General features: G+C 42.5%; 1 protein-coding gene across 2 annotated transcripts in view; it reads right to left on the bottom strand.

The window, feature by feature from the left end:
- The window catches only part of DRAM1 (DNA damage regulated autophagy modulator 1), a 233,054-nt gene that overhangs the window by 59,801 nt on the left and 154,301 nt on the right, over positions 1–18,952 (bottom strand). For both annotated transcript variants that reach the window (XM_085653224.1, XM_085653225.1), the window contains exon 5: positions 16,163–16,221. In XM_085653224.1, coding sequence (XP_085509350.1) covers positions 16,163–16,221 — 59 coding nt within the window. The remainder of the gene's footprint in view (positions 1–16,162; positions 16,222–18,952) is intronic.

Below are 18,952 nucleotides of genomic sequence, written 5' to 3'. Positions count from 1 at the left end.
ACATGCAATTGAAAATACAACTGAAATGGCTTACTTTGATTTGAAGTTGCATAAAGAGATTAATATAATAATCCATATTTGTAAACTGCGAACATATCACCCCTTAAGGTTTCAAGGCGCTAGGGGCCATCGGGGAGATTAAGTGAGCTACTACCCAGAGTCACATGATGCTGAGCTGGGCTGCCGCCGGGTATCGAACTGTGAACCCCAGGCTCCAGAGTCCACCACTCTGACCGCTGCTCCACACCTCTCCCACCGATTCCGTTGGATACAAGCCTGGTGGGGTTGGGAGCGATCCTTGCCCAACACAATGGACAGCCCGATACTCAGAGACACATTGTGGCCTATACTAGCTGGAGTCTATCTCAGACTAAACATGCTTATTCTCAACCGGAGAAAGAAAGCTTAGCTGTTGTTTGGGCATGTGAACACTTCCATGTGTTTCTGTACGGAAGGCATTTAATTCTTGTCACAGATCCTCAAGCATTGCTACCCATTTTCTGAAATGCGAAAGCCAAGATGCCCCCTCACATTGAGAGGTGAGGGTTTGTGTCTGCTGGAATATGATTACACTGTCGTGCACAAACTGGAGCTTTGAAGAAAGTCTCATAGCTTATATCTCCTTGTTCTATTCAGTGTTTTCAGCTGTCCTACATTTGAGTTTTCTTGAAGCAACACACTTCCAAGATTCAGCTGTGTTCCATTGTATATAGTTCCCCAGTATTTCCTGTCACACTTCTATACAGCATAGTAGCATCAATGACATTTGCTTCGGTTTTTATGAACGTTTTTTCATGAGATCTAGGACAGCTTTTCTACAGCTGACCCTTTGCAGATGTAAGCGATAGTCCTGATGCCTCAACCTGGCTCAATTTTATTGACTACGTTTCACAAGTGCCGCTACAGGGTCATAGCACAATGTCCAAATCGACTGAGGCCTACATCAATTTCTTAGTAAAGTCAACGGTGTCTGCAGCTCCTTCTATTGAACAGATTCTGACGGCTACTATTACTGTCAAAGTCATGCTTAAGTTCAAGCAAATCATTACAATGCAATCATGGAGGAAGCATACTCGACCTCTTAAGGATGATGTTGAGTACCAGAAATTCAAGCATATTTTTTACGAGCTTTCTCTTACACATGATGGTTCCATACTAAGAGGGTCAAAAATAGTTATCCCTGAAGCCTGAGGCAACAAATTATTGAACTGTCACACAAAGGACATCGTGGCATTACCGTAACTAAAAAAGCCCTCAAGAATCAAGCAAGGTTCTTGTGTCTTGAAGAACAAAAGAGAAAGAGAGCTTAAAGCTTGTCATCTATGTAACTGATGTCTCCCAAAACAACTCAACACCTTCTGAACAACTTTGGGAGAGGATTGCGGTTGATTTCTTTGGACCCTTCAATAACGGACATCATCTAATCCTAGTTGTCGATGACAATCATGTTTTCCTCTAGTGGAAGACTTATCATCAGCCACATATGATAGAGCCATCGAGAGGCTAGATGACATATTCACAACATGGGTTGTTTCCTCTATTCTCAAATCTGACAATGCACCACCCATCAATAGCAAAGAGTTCAAAGACTTTCTTAATTGTTTGAACATCAAACATCAGAAAAGTACACCTCTCTGGCCAAAGGAAAATGGCATTGTTGAACGATTTATGAGTACTTTGAAAAGGGTGGTTCAACATGCTGCACTGGAAGACATTGACCTCAAGGCTGCTTTATTCCCAGATCTTTGTGCCGACTGTTCACTCCTCATTCCACGATAGGAAAAAAAGTCCTGCCACCTTGCTGTGCGACAGAACTCTTGGAACGAAGATACCACAATGGGCCACCAGCCTGTCATTAGACCCAGACGAGATTCGTGTCACTGACACCTCTTGCAGATGCAAAATAAAGGCTTACACCGATAAGAACCAACACCCTTGAGACATGTTTTTTTTAAAAAGAGACAGAGTTCTTGTCAAGCAAAAGCGTACATGCAGATAGACACTGTTTGATTCTGAACCGCTAAGAGTTGTGGTGAGCAAAGGACATAAGGTAACTGCCCAATGACCTGGAAAATCCATAATCAGAGACTCATCAGACTTTAAGCTTTAAGCCTTTGCCTCGATGTTTGTCAGCTACAGACCTCACGAGTGAGGCAAGTCCACCTTAGTGCCCAAGTCAAGCATCCAACTCTTCTCTAGAGATGACAGATGAAAGCGCCCTTCCTCTATCTCATACAACTAGATCTGGAAGACTGGTATGAGCACCTCAATGACTCATCGTGGGTTGTAATGTGTATATGTATATATATTTGTTCGAACTTTTTATTAAACCAAGGGGGGCAGATGTCGTGTCTTGTGTTTATGTGTATGAGGACTCTAGTGGTCCTCGGCAGACTCCTTACAAGTATAACTTAATCTGGTGGGTGTGACTGGGTGTGGTTAATAAAGTTTGCGATGCAGTGCGTTTAGTTAACGGTTGCATGCTGAAGAGTAAAGATGTGCAAACCAGAGCTCCGTATGTGTTGTGGTCTGTTGCATGCTCCCGGGCTGGGGAAGACGCTACAACAATATTCTGCCATGTGTAAATATGGGAGAGTGTCCTTGGATCTCTATTTATTTATTTTCAAAGTTTTATAGAGCGCGAACAAGATCCTTGCGGATATCAGAGCGCTTTACATAACAACTGGCTGTAAGTAGAACAAACAAGAATATGCAAGTAAACAATCATGAAAAACAATAATTAGTGCACATATAGTAGGAGGATTAACCCCTTCAGCGCGGCGCGGATTACCGCGCCGTGCTGAAGGTTCGTTGCGCGGGCAGGGCCGTGATGGAGCGGTTCTGTCATGCGCACAGCGCGACCGACGCGCATGACGGAACCGCTCCATCACACGCATCGAAGGGGTTAAAGCATGGTGCTGTCTATTATAACAGGAGCTAAATAACTCAGGTCTGAGGAGATAGTGTTCATGTAAATTTTGCCATGAGAAACGCTTTAACTTCTTTTTTGAAAGAGGCGGAGGAGGCATTCCGTCTGGTTTCAGGGGGAAGAGTGTTCCAAATTTTGAGCGCCATCTATGAGATCCTGTCTTCAACATCTCATGCTCATTAGTCCTGCAAGGAACCAGGCACGGCTATATAAACCACATTTATGGATTTTATAAACAGCTCTAGTCCACCATTCATTTCCATGTTTCACAGAGAAAGAACGATGCACTGATAGAAAGCTATTAAAATATGGAGCTTTGAAGAAAGTCTCATAGCTTATATCTCCTTGTTCTATTCAGTGTTTTCAGCTGTCCTTACTTTGAGTTTTCTTGAAGCAACACACTTCCAAGATTCAGCTGTGCCTAGAGGCACTTGTGTTCCATTGTATATAATTCCCCAGTATTTCCTGTCACACTTCTATACAGCATAGTAGCATCAATGGCATTTGCTTTGGTTTTTATGAATGATTTTTCATGAGATCTAGGACAGCTTTTCTCCACCTGACCCTTTGCAGATGTAAGAGATAGTCCTGATGCCTCAACCTGGCTCAATTTTATTCTACCATTTGATTATAATGCCACTTGACTGACTCTGCCCTCTAAGCTCAATTAACCTTGTCCTGCTCTCTGATTCTAAGCAGAGCTTCAGTCATGCCCAGAAACCTTTTTCTAGACGTCTTCTCCTGTGTATTTTCCCTTGTTGTATTAGTTTACAACCAGTTCTCTCTTGTATATGACTCACATCTGCACCCGCCTCTACTCCTGATCCCCTTTGTAGTCCTTCTACTCATCTGAAAGATGTTTATAGATTGCTCTGATGTGTTTATTCCTCCTCCTGTTTTACCTTCCTTCATATGTTTCAACATGTGTATACTTTATAGTCTACCTCTGTCCACCTGCCCTGCTAGCTCCCATATACATTGGCCAAATCAGGTGCATTTCAAAACCTCACTGTACATTAACTCATTTGCAATTGTAGTGATTATAAATTGCATGATAATCACTTCTGATTTGAATTCAGTAGAGTGTCCTAACCAATTTGAGAGAACCTCTTATCTAATTCCTGAAGATATATCTGATTGAACTCTATAATTATGGGCCAAACCACCCTGCCAAAGTTTATTGTTTCTGTACAGGGGACCAAATAACACCCATGGATCTAGACTTGCACTCATAAGAGGAAATAATTAGTCTCACAAGAAATACTATTCCCTATAGGTTTTTGTAATATCCCTGAACGATTATGACCATCTTTGTGGCAAAGATCCACACCTAATGTCAACAAGTATAATTCAAGATTCTAATAACTAGAGATCCTAGAGTGAAGATGTAAGTCCATCTAGCAGCACCGTCAAGGGAAAATAATTCTTATAAACGAAACATTCCATCAACCAGCTCAGCAGCAACCCCACGCCCCCCTCCCAAATAACTTTAAAACACCTCATTTCAAATTGTTGGTAAACAGGACAGTGAATGCTTCTGCTTCTGCTCCTATATTCCTGAAGATTAGTCCACACAGTGGGTTATCCCCAGGCAGAGCCTTAACAGGAATTATGCTGATGAAATACCAGGATGGGTTCAATTGCGATAACCTGGTTTCTAACGTGACTCAGTTCCCCATTCAGAGGAGTTGATTCTTTCTCCAAGAAAGAATTCAAGGAAAACCCTAGAAGCATTACAAAGACATATTTGAGACTAAGGGACTGATTTAGAGTTTGGTGGGCAGTAATTCAACAGCCAGGGTCGCAGAGGACATTACGTTGGCTATCATGTTGGACTTCCATTCACCAGATTTAGAAATCACCGCCAGCCCAGCAGTGATCTCTGAACTCTCATGGGAACTGACAGTATGGCAGTTCCTCTTAAGGACCAAAGGTTTGCACGACTTCCATCAGTTATAACAGCCTTTCACAAGCTTTTTGTTTTTAAAAACTAAATCCCAAACTGGGAGTTATTTTTATAAACAAATAACTAGTGACCCACCCATTCACGGGGAGTTTTTTGGGGGGATATTGGGGCCATTATAATTTCTTCCTTTGAAAGAAAATTGGTTGGACGCCCTTACTCTGATGGCCAGCCCTCCATCAGGCAAGTTTCCATCGACTGAGTCAAGGGAGCACTACTGATGGTAAGTTGATGGCCCCCCCGATTCTAAATAGTTAGGCGGACAGAGAGTTTTGTGGACTGGGTACACCACCATGTTTTTGATGGAATATCCTGTCTGCCAAACTTTAAATAAGGCTCCAAGAGGACTTAGAACAAGGTAAACACTGATCAATTTAAAGCTAGCTCATTTGGGACCCAGCTTAAGCAGTTCGACTTGCGAGATGCCCCTAGTTTGGAAAAGTGCAAGGGGTTACTACCGTATCACCCATTAATCTCTCCTAATTTTAATATTTAGTAGAGCTTTGATGAGTGGTACAATCAAGAAGCCTTTGAAAGGAGACGTTTTTGTAGGAACGCATGAATATCTGCTAAATTTCATTGCAGAAATTTAAGCTGTATTTGATGAAAGGAGACCTATGAGCAGAAGCCAAGGAAGGCAAACGTGAGTGTTCAGCATTACCCAGGTGGGTAGATGAGAACAGAACCTTTTGAGGAGAGCTCTGTTGAATTACAACACACACTCAACTTTAAGGAAAAGTAGTAGTCTGCTAGGAAGGGAGCAGATGCGTCAGTCCAGCAAAAGACACACAATTGATGGACGGAATGCAGAACAAATCAAAACATTCACCCCCAGTCAAAGGATCTGCGTTAAATCCATCATTCTTTTGCTCACTATGCCACCCCAGTTTAGACCTGGCCATATGCAAATCAGTCTTGACCCTGTGCCTCCTAGGAACAGTCCAGCCCGAACTGCCAAGCCAGGTCCTCCCTGGACCGGAAACAAGCATCCTAGGACCGGTTTCGGGGTTTCACCCTTCTTCAGCCAGGATAGCTTGATTCAGGTGGCACAGTGAGCCCAGGACCCACGTCTGGGCATACCTGGCACACTTAGGGCGAGAAAGCAAAAGACACACAGTTGATGGACGGAATGCAGAGCAAATCAAAACATTGACCCTCAGTCAAGAGATCTGGGTTAATTCCATCATTCTTTTGCTCACCATGCCACCCCAGTTTAGACCTGGCCATATGCAAATCAATCTTGACCCTGTGCCTCATGCGAACAGTCCAGCCCGAACTGCCAAGCCAGGTCCTCCCTGGACCGGAAACAAGCATCCTAGGACCGGTTTCGGGGTTTCACCCCTCTTCAGCCAGGATAACTTGATTACAGTGGCACAGTGAGCCCAGGACCCTGGCTGACTAACAGAGCAAAGTAAGGAAGCAGTAGTGAGCTCACATTGTGGTGATGAGAATGAGGGCTAGATCAAATGATCAATCCTTCCTTAAGAATGGAAGTGCAGATCACTTGAAAAGCTCCACTGTAGACCACATATACAGGTGGCAACAGCCTATGACAAGAGTAGTAGTTAAAAGAGTGGAGAGTGATGCAAACCTGTGTGTGGCACCATGGAAGCCACAGAAGATCTACTGAATGCCTTCGGAACAGAGGAAGCCTGGATAAGGAGACAGATTTGACATTTGTGCTAAAAAGAGCAAACATGGGTATACTTGAGGGCAAGACCCATACCAGTATGGTAACTCCTTGTGTTAAAATATATGTGTGTTGGACCCATGGATCATGAAGGTGGCAAGTGAGAGCAACACTTAAGATAATAATGAAGACAGCCATATTGAGTACTACAGTGAAACAATAAACATAGAAAGACTGATGACAGACCTGCACTGCCATAATTATGTGAAATCAGAAACAGCACTAGGAAATCAACTGAAAAGTGGAAATGTCCAGCACCAGTAGGAAAGCCTTAACAAACCACGATGATACAGAGCCATGTAAGAAGGTGTTATCAATATCCAAGTTTGTATTCCTGGACCTTTTACAGAATTGAGACAAACATTTGCCGAACGTTTGACCATGGCATGGTCGAAATGCTGGAGTTAAGGGTCTCAAATTTGGAGACAGGGAAGCAGGCAGGAACAGAGGACACAAGGTAGTATTAGGCATTTACCATAATGCTGCAGAAAACACAAAGGAACAGGTGTAGGGTCAATTCAGCACTAGAGGCGTACATGGAGAAGGTGGAAAAACTCAGTTTAATGTAATAAGTTGAATGGGTATCCGGCAGGATACTTAATAGTCAGAAGTGAGAGTATTTATAGAGTACTGGGGCAAGGGTGCTTTGAATATTTTAGGAAGACCTTTGCAAGTGCTTTGGGATGAGACTGCAGGACATTAAAACAGATTGCTAGAAACGATGTAACTAATGAGACCACTAGTAATAACTCTAGGCTGAGACTGCTGACTGTCGCAGGATGCCGTGGGGAAGAATACTAGGTATGGTGCAGAATGAACTGTTATGAAATGGAGTCCCATAGTTATCAAAAACTCTGAGATACATATTGTTTAGAGGAAAATACGAACATTTCTCCCTGGACCATCTCCAGTCATAGAAAAAATAAAGTATAAATATTGATGCAATTCAGAATGGCTTATGCAATACAAGAGCAAGCAATAGTCAAAAGAAGGGGGTTTCTATCTGCTGCAGAGTGTTCACCTTAAACTTTCTGTCACCAGCAATGAAATTAATATTTCCAATGACCACAATGCATAAACGGAAGAACTGCAATGGGGTAGTTTAATGTTTTGATGCACAATTCCAATATTATTAATTCCAACTATCAATAAAATATAAAAAAGAATGGTATTAATGAGGTGTCCTAGACCAAGAGTTGGTCTAACATGGGAAATGTTAGGGACAACTCTAATGTCTCTCATATTGCCCTTAAGACATACACTGAAATCCTGGTGCTAGGAAATGTTTTATTTCATACATCACAATGACAGACATATTATGTAAAGCTCTTTCCACCTATCCTCTATTTCACTTATTTAACTGACCTGCCGTGCCATTCACTATGTTAATGAGTCCCTGTGCGCATGTATGAGCCATCCATAGATAAATAATGCATGTGTTCATGAAAGAAGCCCTAACAAATGCATTAGTACATTCTTGTGATGGTTAAAAAAACTGAACAACATTCAGAGAACTGAATTAAATTCTGATGCAAAGCTAGAGTAAAGTTTTGCAGTATTTGACACTGGGTCAGGCCACTACCGCTGCGCCCATCAAGAACTCTGAAGCTTACTGTCAGAGGCTGGCTTAGAATGTGGTGCTAACTTCTGTAAGTGTAGCATCCTGCCTAATCCAGACAACCCTTATGGTGATTTTAGTGGTCTTAGACAACCTTGGCGAACTCTCTAAGTGGTAGCTGTGGAGAGCTGACTTCAGGCTTAGTCCAGGAGTGTAAAGCAGCTTGTTTTGCCAGTATTAAATCTTATGGTATAGGTTAAGTGAAAAAGAACCACACAGTGTAGTTATACAAATAGGCATTTATTATTAACACTCACTAACACAATGTATTATCTCCTACTCGGAGATACAACACAATACACATAATATTTTGTCAATAGAATATGTAAATAGCACAGAATACACAGTGGTCCCCAGGGGGAGACCAAACCATATACTAAAATAGTGGAATGCGATCTACGACCTAAGTCAAGAATGGACCCAGAAGACGTAGAAGAGCCAGCGACCCAAGGAACCACCCAAGGTGATTCTCTAGGAACCCCAATGGGATAGTGTGCAGAGTGATAACACGACCACATGCTCACTGGCCATATGCAAATCAGTCTTGACCCTGTGCCTCCTAGGAACAGTCCAGCCCGAACTGCCAAGCCAGGTCCTCCCTGGACCGGAAACAAGCATCCTAGGACCGGTTTCGGGGTTTCACCCTTCTTCAGCCAGGATAGCTTGATTCCAGTGGCACAGTGAGCCCAGGACCCACGTCTGGGCATACCTGGCACACTTAGGGCGAGAAAGCAAAAGACACACAGTTGATGGACGGAATGCAGAGCAAATCAAAACATTGACCCCCAGTCAAGAGATCTGGGTTAAATCCATCATTATTTTGCTCACCATGCCACCCCAGTTTAGACCTGGCCATATGCAAATCAGTCTTGACCCTGTGCCTCATGCGAACAGTCCAGCCCGAACTGCCAAGCCAGGTCCTCCCTGGACCGGAAACAAGCATCCTAGGACCGGTTTCGGGGTTTCACCCCTCTTCAGCCAGGATAACTTGATTCCAGTGCCACAGTGAGCCCAGGACCCTAGCTGACTAACAGAGCAAAGTAAGGAAGCAGTAGTGAGCTCACATTGTGGTGATGAGAATGAGGGCTAGATCAAATGATCTATCCTTCCTTAAGAATGGAAGTGTAGATCACTTGAAAAGCTCCACTGTAGACCACATATACAGGTGGCAACAGCCTATGACAAGAGTAGTAGTTAAAAGAGTGGAGAGTGATGCAAACCTGTGTGTAGCACCATGGAAGCCACAGAAGATCTACTGAATGCCTTCGAAACAGAGGAAGCCTGGATAAAGAGACAGATTTGACATTTGTGCTAAGAAGAGCAAAGATGGGTATACTTGAGGGCAAGATCCATACCAGTATGGCAACTCCTTGTGTTAAAATATATGTGTTTTGGACCCATGGATCATGAAGGTGGCAAGTGAGAGCAACATTTAAGATAATAATGAAGACAGCCATATTGAGTACTACAGTGAAACAATAAACATAGAAAGACTGATGACAGACCTGCACTGCCATAATTATGTGAAATCAGAAACAGCACTAGGAAATCAACTGAAAAGTGGAAATGTCCAGCACCAGTAGGAAAGCCTTAACAAACCACGGTGATACAGAGCCATGTAAGAAGGTGTTATCAATATCCAAGTTTGTATTCCTGGACCTTTTGCAGAATTGAGACAAAAATTTGCCGAACGTTTGACCATGGCATGGTCCAAATGCTGGAGTTAAGGGTCTCAAATTTGGAGACAGGGAAGCAGGCAGGAACAGAGGACACAAGGTAGTATTAGGCATTTACCACAATGCTGCAGAAAACACAAAGGAACAGGTGTAGGGTCAATTCAGCACTGGAGGCGTACATGGAGAAGGTGGAAAAACTCAGTTTAATGTAATAAGTTGATTGGGTCTCCTGCAGGATACTTAATAGTCAGAAGTGAGAGTATTTATACAGTACTGGGGCGAGGGTGCTGACTGTCGCAGGATGTCGTGGGGAAGAATACTAGGTATGGTGCAGAATGAACTGTTACGAAATGGAGTCCCATAGTTATCAAAAACTCTGCGATACATATTGTTTAGAGGCAAAAAGAAACATTTCTCCCTGGACCATCTCCAGTCATAGAAAAAATAAAGTGTAAATATTGAAGCAATTAAGAATGGCTTATGCAATACAAGAGCAAGCAATAGTCATAAGAAGGGGGTTTCTATCTGCTGCAGAGTGTTCACCTTAAACTTTCTGTCACCAGCAATGAAATGAATATTTCCAATGACCACAATGCATAAACGGAAAAACAGCAATGGGGTAGTTTAATGTTTTGATGCACAATTCCAATATTATTAATTCCAAATATCAATAAAATATAAAAAAAGAATGGTATTAATGAGGTGTCCTGGACCAAGAGTTGGTCTAACATGGGAAATGTTAGGGGCAACTCTAATGTCTCTCATATTGCCCTTAAAACATACACTGAAATCCTGGTGCTAGGAAATGTTTTATTTCATACATCACAATGACAGACATATTATGTAAAGCTCTTTCCACCTATCCTCTATTTCACTTATTTAACTGACCTGCCGTGCCATTCACTATGTTAATGAGTCCCTTTGCGCATGTATGAGCCATCCATAGATAAATAATGCATGTGTTCATGAAAGAAGCCCTAACAAATGCATTAGTACATTCTTGTGATGGTTAAAAAAACTGAACAACATTCAGAGAACTGAATTAAATTCTGATGCAAAGCTAGAGTGCAGTTTTGCAGTATTTGACACTGGGTCAGGCCACTACCGCTGCGCCCATCAAGAACTCTGAAACTTACTGTCAGAGGCTGGCTTAGAATGTGGTGCTCACTTCTGTGAGCGGAGCATCCTGACTAATCCAGACAACCCTTATGGTGATTTTAGTGGTCTTAGACAACCTTAGCGAACTCTCTAAGTGGTAGCTGTGGAGAGCTGACTTCAGGCTTAGTCCAGGAGTGTAAAGCAGCTTGTTTTACCAGTACTAAATCTTATGGTATAGGTTAAGTGAAAAAGAACCACACAGTGTAGTTATACAAATAGGTATTTATTATTAACACTCACTAACACAATGTATTATCTCCTACTCGGAGATACAACACAATACACATAATATTTTGTCAATAGAATATGTAAATAGCACAGAATACACAGTGGTCCCCAGGGGGAGACCAAAAAATATACTAAAATAGTGGAATGCGATCTACGACCTAAGTCAAGAATGGACACCAGAAGACGTAGAAGAGCCAGCGACCCAAGGTCATTCTCTAGGAACCCCAATGGGATAGTGTGCAGAGTGAGAACACGACCACATGCTCACTGTTAGTCAATGGGTAATTTGCGGTTGCAATTTTAAAGAAGAAGGCCGCTTCTCAGTGGACCTTGAAGGAACCCAGTGGAAGATGGAAGGTTAGAGAGCCACCCCACCCGTGGATACCTACACCAGGGAAGCCGGATGCGTAGGTGCAAAATTACGTATGAAAACGGCATAGACCACAACGGAGGACTTCAAAAAAGATGCAGCTGGCGAAGAAGGTGAAAGTGTCTGGTGGAACCCAAAGGTGGATTCAAGATGAGAGGTATCTGCAAGCAAAGGGGACAGAGTCTATGCCACTCAGGAGTGACCCAGAGGCACAGAGAAAAATGCCCACTGATGTCGGAGATGCAGGAGAGTTGACAGTATCCTTGAAGTTGCAGCTGTACGGACCAGAAGATGCAGAGGAGGACCAAGAGCCATGCACAAGCTGTCCCACATCGGATGTCAAGAGCCAAGGGATCAGTGTCCAGTAGGGGCACCAACAAGCCTTGGCAACGGCAACCAACGCAGTTGAAGAACAAAAGGTGCGGTGCTTGGACCAGCTAGGTCCAAGTGACTCACCACAAGTAGGTAAGTCAGAGCAGGCCCAAGCAAGTATGGGAGCCCACTGGAGCCAAAGAGGACCCTCAAGAGGACCCATGGCCCGAAGGCATGGGAGTCGCAAGAGGACCTTGAGCAGCTCACCAAGGGATGACAGCCACCAGTGCACAGGATGCGATGGCGGCAAAGAACTTAGCTGCAGGAGATGCTTGAGGTTGGTGCTTCTTGGAGCCTGAAGAGCTCTGGAGGAGAGAGTCACCAAGCCTTGGCAACGGCATGCCGATGTGATGCACAGGGGTTCTGTTCCAGTGGTTCCAACGAGGGATACTGGCCTCTAACTCGATGAGAAGACAGTGGAGGCCTTGAGGGAGTTGCAGATCCACCACCTGTGTTGCTGAGCCTTTTGGAGTCCTTGGGAGCCCAGGAGCAGCAGACCGGTAGGCTGTATTGCAGGGCCTGCAGATGCAGGGGAGTGACTCCTTCACTCCAAAGGTGATTCCTTTGGGTGTCTTGGATGTCCACAGGCCCTGTGAAGAACCTGTATGGAGCACAGGCACAGACGTTGCAGCAGACTTGTAGGACGATGAGACCAGGAGCAGCAGGAGTCTTCCCAGTTGCAGTCTCAGTTCCCAACGCGAATCCCAGCGAGGTCCAGAGGGCCCAGACAGCTGAAGTTTAAGTGGTATGTGATCTGAATCTTGTTCCATGGCGAATCTGGGTACCCACCCACAGGTAAGCCCTTAAGTACCCGAAGGAAAGGGTTGGAATGATTCAGGGGTCCCTCGTAGAGGAGGGGCTGACATTGGGGAGGATACTGCCATGACCTTTGTCCAGTTTCGTGCCTGAGCAGGAGCCAACGGCTCCCTAAACTGGTTTGGACTGGAGTATGCAAGGAGAGCACCAAATGTACCCTTCAAGCAGTCTGAGTGGTGCTGGCAAGTGCCCCCACCCTGTCCCAATACACTAAGTCCTGTCTGAGAGGTGGTCACACCTCCCTGTGACAGGATACCTATTGTCCTGCCTTCATCTGCTCAAGCTTGGCTCAGCAGCAGGAGGGCAGTATCATGACTCTAGTCGGCAGCAGCCATAGTTTGCTGCTCAGGTCTAGAGGACTGGTACTGGGAGCACTGAGTGCCTCCCAGAGGAGCTTTACAGTGCATGGAATCATACCCCCATACTAACATGTTTGATACCAAACACGACAGCGTTTGTTACAGCCATTTTAGAGATGGTCATAGCGTAATGACACATGGCCACTCTATGTACCTAATGGCTGATGCACTTACAACCCGGTAGAATGGACTCTGAAGGTTGTGGGGGTGTCCTACTCATGCAGAGGCACCCTCACACTTAGAACCGAGCATCCTGCCTTCAGGGTTGAAAGGCCCACCTTAGGGGTGACTTATAGGTTTTAAGTGCCGTGACCTCAGATTTAAGGAAGCTATATCTGTCGTAAGGGGTGCCAGCACCAGCTTACACAGGCTGCAGTGTCAGGCCTGTAGTCACAATTTGAGCGGTCTCTCTTGGGTGGCATAATGCATGCTTCAGCCTATAGGAGACCCTTGGTGTACCTATGCCCTGGGCACCTTAGAACCTTAACAAGGGATTTACCTGACTACATCAGTAGTCAATCTGGCATGTGCCTAATTACTCCCCATGTCCAATTTACGGAAGAAGCACAGAGACTGGAGTCCTGATTAGCAGGATCCCAGTGAGACTAGTCAGAAAAACATAGCAACCCAGGCAAAGATTGGGGGTAACCATGCAGAAGGATCCTACTTTCCTACACTTACAATATCAATTTCATTCATTTGAATTAAATATAATTTATTTTAAAAGAAAATTCAGGGCTGAGGCAGATAAGTAGCTCTGCTGAAAGCAGTGATGGCAGTTGTTCAGTTTGCCTAACCGCTTCACAAATGTGGTTAAGTCCAAAGAAGTCATCCTTCATATAATTTGAGATTCATACTTCAGTGAGGGTTGAACTAAATTCAATATTTCATTCACTTTCAGTTTCTCTTCAAACCGAATAAATGTTTCACCTTTTAAAGTCGTTGTTTCATTGCAGGTTGGGAAAGAGGTCAACATACCAGTTACTAAATCGTTCTCAAATTCAGACTTAACTATGTCCCCGATCTCCCTTGGTCCAGGCAATGCCTGAGAGAGACACTGAACCCAGTCTTAAGTCAGATGCTGCATTAAATGATAGCCCTGAACTTTGGTAAAGTCTGAATTCATCCTGTAATCATCAAACTGAGCCTAGGTATCACCTGGCAAATATAATGAGCAATTTATCCATTTACATAAATGAAAATGTTTTTTCTTCTTTACGAGTTATGATTGCAGACTCGTACCTCAAGCTTGTGAACTTGCAACAGGAATTCCCACCTCACAATCATAATTGGTGGAGATATTGCTTTTTGTTTTAGGTCTACGAGCTTGGGGTTCAAGCTGTTGGCTTAAATCAGTTACCTGATGGCTAGGGCCATGTTGATAATTATGGATGCTTATATGTTGAAATCAGACTTTATTAGCCAAAATGCTTAGGATTCTCAGACCCAAAAACTAGAGGTCCAAAATCTCAGAGAAGGAATGCCCCATCAAAAACATCACTGGTGGAGACAGAAGTTCCTGTTCATAGTTTTCCAGCTCAGTTTTGGGTCTGCAGGGATCCGATTATATGGATTTGAATAACCTTCCTGTTCTTAAAAATAGTTCATGCTCCACAAAAAAATACCTTTATCCATTCTTTGTAACTGCTCAGTAGCATACACTTCTCAGTATTGAGTTGAAACTGCACAACAATATGGCTTATTTTGCTGAGCAAGGAGAGGGATATTTTGTGTAGGCGAGAGGGGAGCCTTTACAAACTCTGGCTACACAGATGATGAAAGTGTTGGTCTGAAGCTGCTGAACCAGAAGAGAATGTGATAAAGTACTGAAGAGACTACTGCTGAAAAAAATAAGCATCTGGACATTTTTTAATCCCCAGGAGTAAAACAACTAAAATAATATGATGTGTAAACTTTGTGATCAAGAGTTGAGCCTGGGGACATATTGATTTGGAATGTCAGCCATGAGAAGGCCCTTGTGTACACAAGATGTGAACTAGAATTGCAGAGGAGGAGCCAGAAGAGCAGCGTCAGAAATAATATGAAGAAATGGCAGATGTCTTGAAGTTTTCCTGCAAAGGTGATGCAGGAGAGAGATGAGAACAATCTCACATCAGTATCTTCACATAGTCCTGCAGGTATTATAAAAGCAATGTGTGGCCCTGAGAACAAAATCCCAGGATTGAAAAACAGATGGTGGAAGACACCTTCAAAACATTACCAGTTTTTGCAGGTATGAAGTGGCCGTTTTCAACTACAGTTTTATCAAGTATATAAATAAAAATAATAAATAAAAAAAGAGTATTAAACAATAAACACAAAACCACACAAAAACGTTTCTTTTCATGGCTACCAAATATGTTTGAAAAAGGTGTTTTTTTCCTTTAAATCTCTACTTATTCCCTCACATTTCATAAACATCATAGTGTTTATTTTCCAAGAACCAAATACCTTAGTTAAGAGGACTATTAATGACACCAGTTCACAACAGGCAATGGATCAGAGAAACCTGGTGTATAGGACTGCCAAAGGCCAGCCCATAAGCCCAAACTCAGCTGGAGGCTGTGCATATCAGGCAGGCTCTGTGCCTAACCCCTGCTGTGAATAGCACAAGGCAAGGCCTGAGCCTACAATTGCTATAGGGGACCTCAATTGCGCTCAGCATTTGGTGCAGCAGGAATTGCTTTAGTAGAAGGTGGAAGTAGTATATTGACAAAAATCTCACAAAACTTGTTTTTGGCATGGTCTATTAAATTAAATAAATAATACAGTTAAAGTGGAGTTATGGTTACAGAATGAACTTGGAAAGTACCTCAAATTGGTCAGTTATGGTTAATTAAGAAACCATGCATTTTTACCCCTCAATAAAACCATAGTTTGCACCACAAACATTAACTAAAAATATCCAATGTTGAGTTTCAACACAAAGATCTAAACAACATAAATAAACAAGCAACTGTTGATGACAACAGGTCCACCATACCTTTTTTCCCGTATCCCATTCTCGATGTGAGAAGAAGATGAATGCTGCACATATAATCACTAAGAGCAAAGTCAAGGAAATTGAAGGATCAGAAAACAATAGAACATGGAATGGCTATTATTTGTAAATTGATTCCTTTATAGACGTTTACAATATATTTGCAATTTAAGAATGTGTACAATGATCTATTCAGTATATACACACACACAAACACACACACACACATAGATATATTCCTGAAAACAATCTATAGATCTTTTGGATCTGTGGATCCTTTGTGTGCAGTATACAGTTATTTGTTAACCTTCATTTCTCCCCAACTACTGAACGGTACACTTTCTGGACCACGATCTAGCTTTCTGCCAAATTTGGTGTAATTCCATTTGGTCGTTTTGGCTGTATCTGTGTTCAATTTTTCCTATTGAAAAATAAATGGGGAAAACAGGTTTTGGAGCCACTCCCCTTTTTCTCGACCCCCGCTAGATGGATCACCCCAAAAATTTCCAGGAAGAACCTGAGCTGGATGAGACTTTATTTTGGAATGTTTTGTGAAGATTCATCAAACGCCGCCAAAGTTGTAAGCAAACCAAAAAATGCTTTTGCTATGGAAAAGTGATCCTAACTATAACTACCCAGTGATGACCATGACCGCCATTTGGGTCATAGATAAAAATATATATATCTGATGTTGTGATATATATATATATATATATATATATATATATATATATATATATATATATATATATATATATATATATATATATATATATATATATATATATATATATATATATTCTGCTCAGTGGGGATGACCAACTATTGAGCTGCACTCTAACACAAGACGATTTTCCCCGTAAGAAACCTTTATTCGTGGTATGGAAAGTCACTCTCACCAGTCCTTTTAAGCATTAGTCTGCGCCTGACGTGTTGCGAGAGGTTTCTCTTAATCAAGGGTGATGCAGTCTATGAACGCATGTGCGGCTTTAGACTCCTTTAAACGATATCACATGCCATGATTGGTCGCTCTATATGAGAAATGCGTTGCCATATGGTTGCTGAAGTCCGTTCATCTTTCCTGAATGGATGTGCTCCAAATAATACATTGATTGAGGAAAGCAGTTCTCTCCAGGGCTCATGGCGAGCTGTAAATCGCATTAATTTGGAGCGCATTCAAACAGAGAAAATGAACGGCCTTCAGCAACCATAAGGCAACGCATTTCTCATATAGAGCGACCATTCATGGCATGTGATATCGCTTAAAGGAGGCTGAAGCCGCACATGCGCTCATAGACTGCATCACCCTTGATAAAGAGAAACCTCTAGAAACGCGTCGCGTGCAGACTAATGCTTGAAAGGACTGGTGAGAGCTACTTTCCATACCACGAATAAAGGTTTCTTATGGGGGAAAACGTCTTGTGTTAGAGTGCATCTCAATAGTTGGTCATCGCAACTGAGCAAAAAAAACTAAATATATATATATATATATATATATATATATATATATATATATATATATATATATATATATATATATATATATATATATATATGTGGTAGAAAGTTTCCCGACACTGTCAGCTCCACTCCTCTCGGGGTCGGTGCGAGTTCCCGGGTTCGGGTCCCGGTAAATATTGATGAAAATTCCACCGCACTTAATCCACAAAGGAACACTCGCACTCCAAGGTTCGTTATTCAACAGAAAGTTTTATTGGCTACGCGTTTCGAGCAGACGCTCTTCTTCACTGGCCACAAAAAGTATAACACTCGTCCTCCATTTCTAGTGAATGTAAACATAAAAAGCGGACCAGGCGTTGCTCGCTATCCGAGCAATGTAATAAACAAAAGACTTCAAATCACTCCAAGTGAGAAAAGAAAAAATCCTTGAAGTTTACAAACGCGAGTGCGTAAACAAAAGAGTATGAGTGAAATACTGAAAGCCAAGTGGCTATTTTACTGAAAACAACAAATATGCTTTTCACAAACAGTTATTTCCATACGAACACTCCAGTAAACACAGGTCATGTGACCATTAAACACATGGTCCCATACAAGAAAAGTTAGAGTGAAAAACTAAATCACAAAAAATTGTTCACTACGAGATTATGAATATAGCAGGAGGGAGCAGGGGGTACTGATTGGACAACATTGTCCTAGGAGCGAAAAATGAGTCACACAACCAAACTGAATATTGAAAGAAAATTATTTCCATTAACTATTCATCCGATATGTACAAAAAGTTCCTCATCTTCATTGAGGCCAAAGGGATTCTTCGACTCAAGAAGAATAATGTACTGTGACTCCAGGATTCTTAGTTGTTTTTGACGATCTCCCCCTCTGGGGTTGGCTGGCACCCTGTCAATTCCAAAGAATGAAAAACAGTTAGCATCCTTATTGTGATGTTTTAACCAATGCCTGGCTGTTGAGTAGTTCAAATCGACATTTCTGATTGCCCTAAGATGCTCCAAAATCCGTTTTTTTACAGGAAAAATTGTACTTCCCACATACAATTTGGAGCATGGGCACCTGATGACATACACACAGAAATCAGAGTTACAATTAATGAACTTCTTGATAAGACCAGTCTTCCCTGTGGGTAAGGGATAAGTCTTGACATTTTTGCTAGTAGTGCAGGCCTTGCATTTCCCACATTTAAAAAAGCCTTTTTGCTGTTGGATCCATGTCAGCTTCTTACTCGCTCCCAAATAACTTCTCACCAGCATGTCCTGTAAGGAACGTGCTTTGCGATAAGTAACTTGAGGATGTACATTAACACTTGTACCCACCACT

The sequence above is a fragment of the Triturus cristatus genome, chromosome 4_1, assembly GCF_964204655.1.
Source record: "Triturus cristatus chromosome 4_1, aTriCri1.1, whole genome shotgun sequence".
NCBI lineage: Eukaryota > Metazoa > Chordata > Amphibia > Caudata > Salamandridae > Triturus > Triturus cristatus.
The sequence above is the reverse complement of the archived record's forward strand: the minus strand, read 5'-3'. Positions and strand labels throughout refer to the sequence as shown.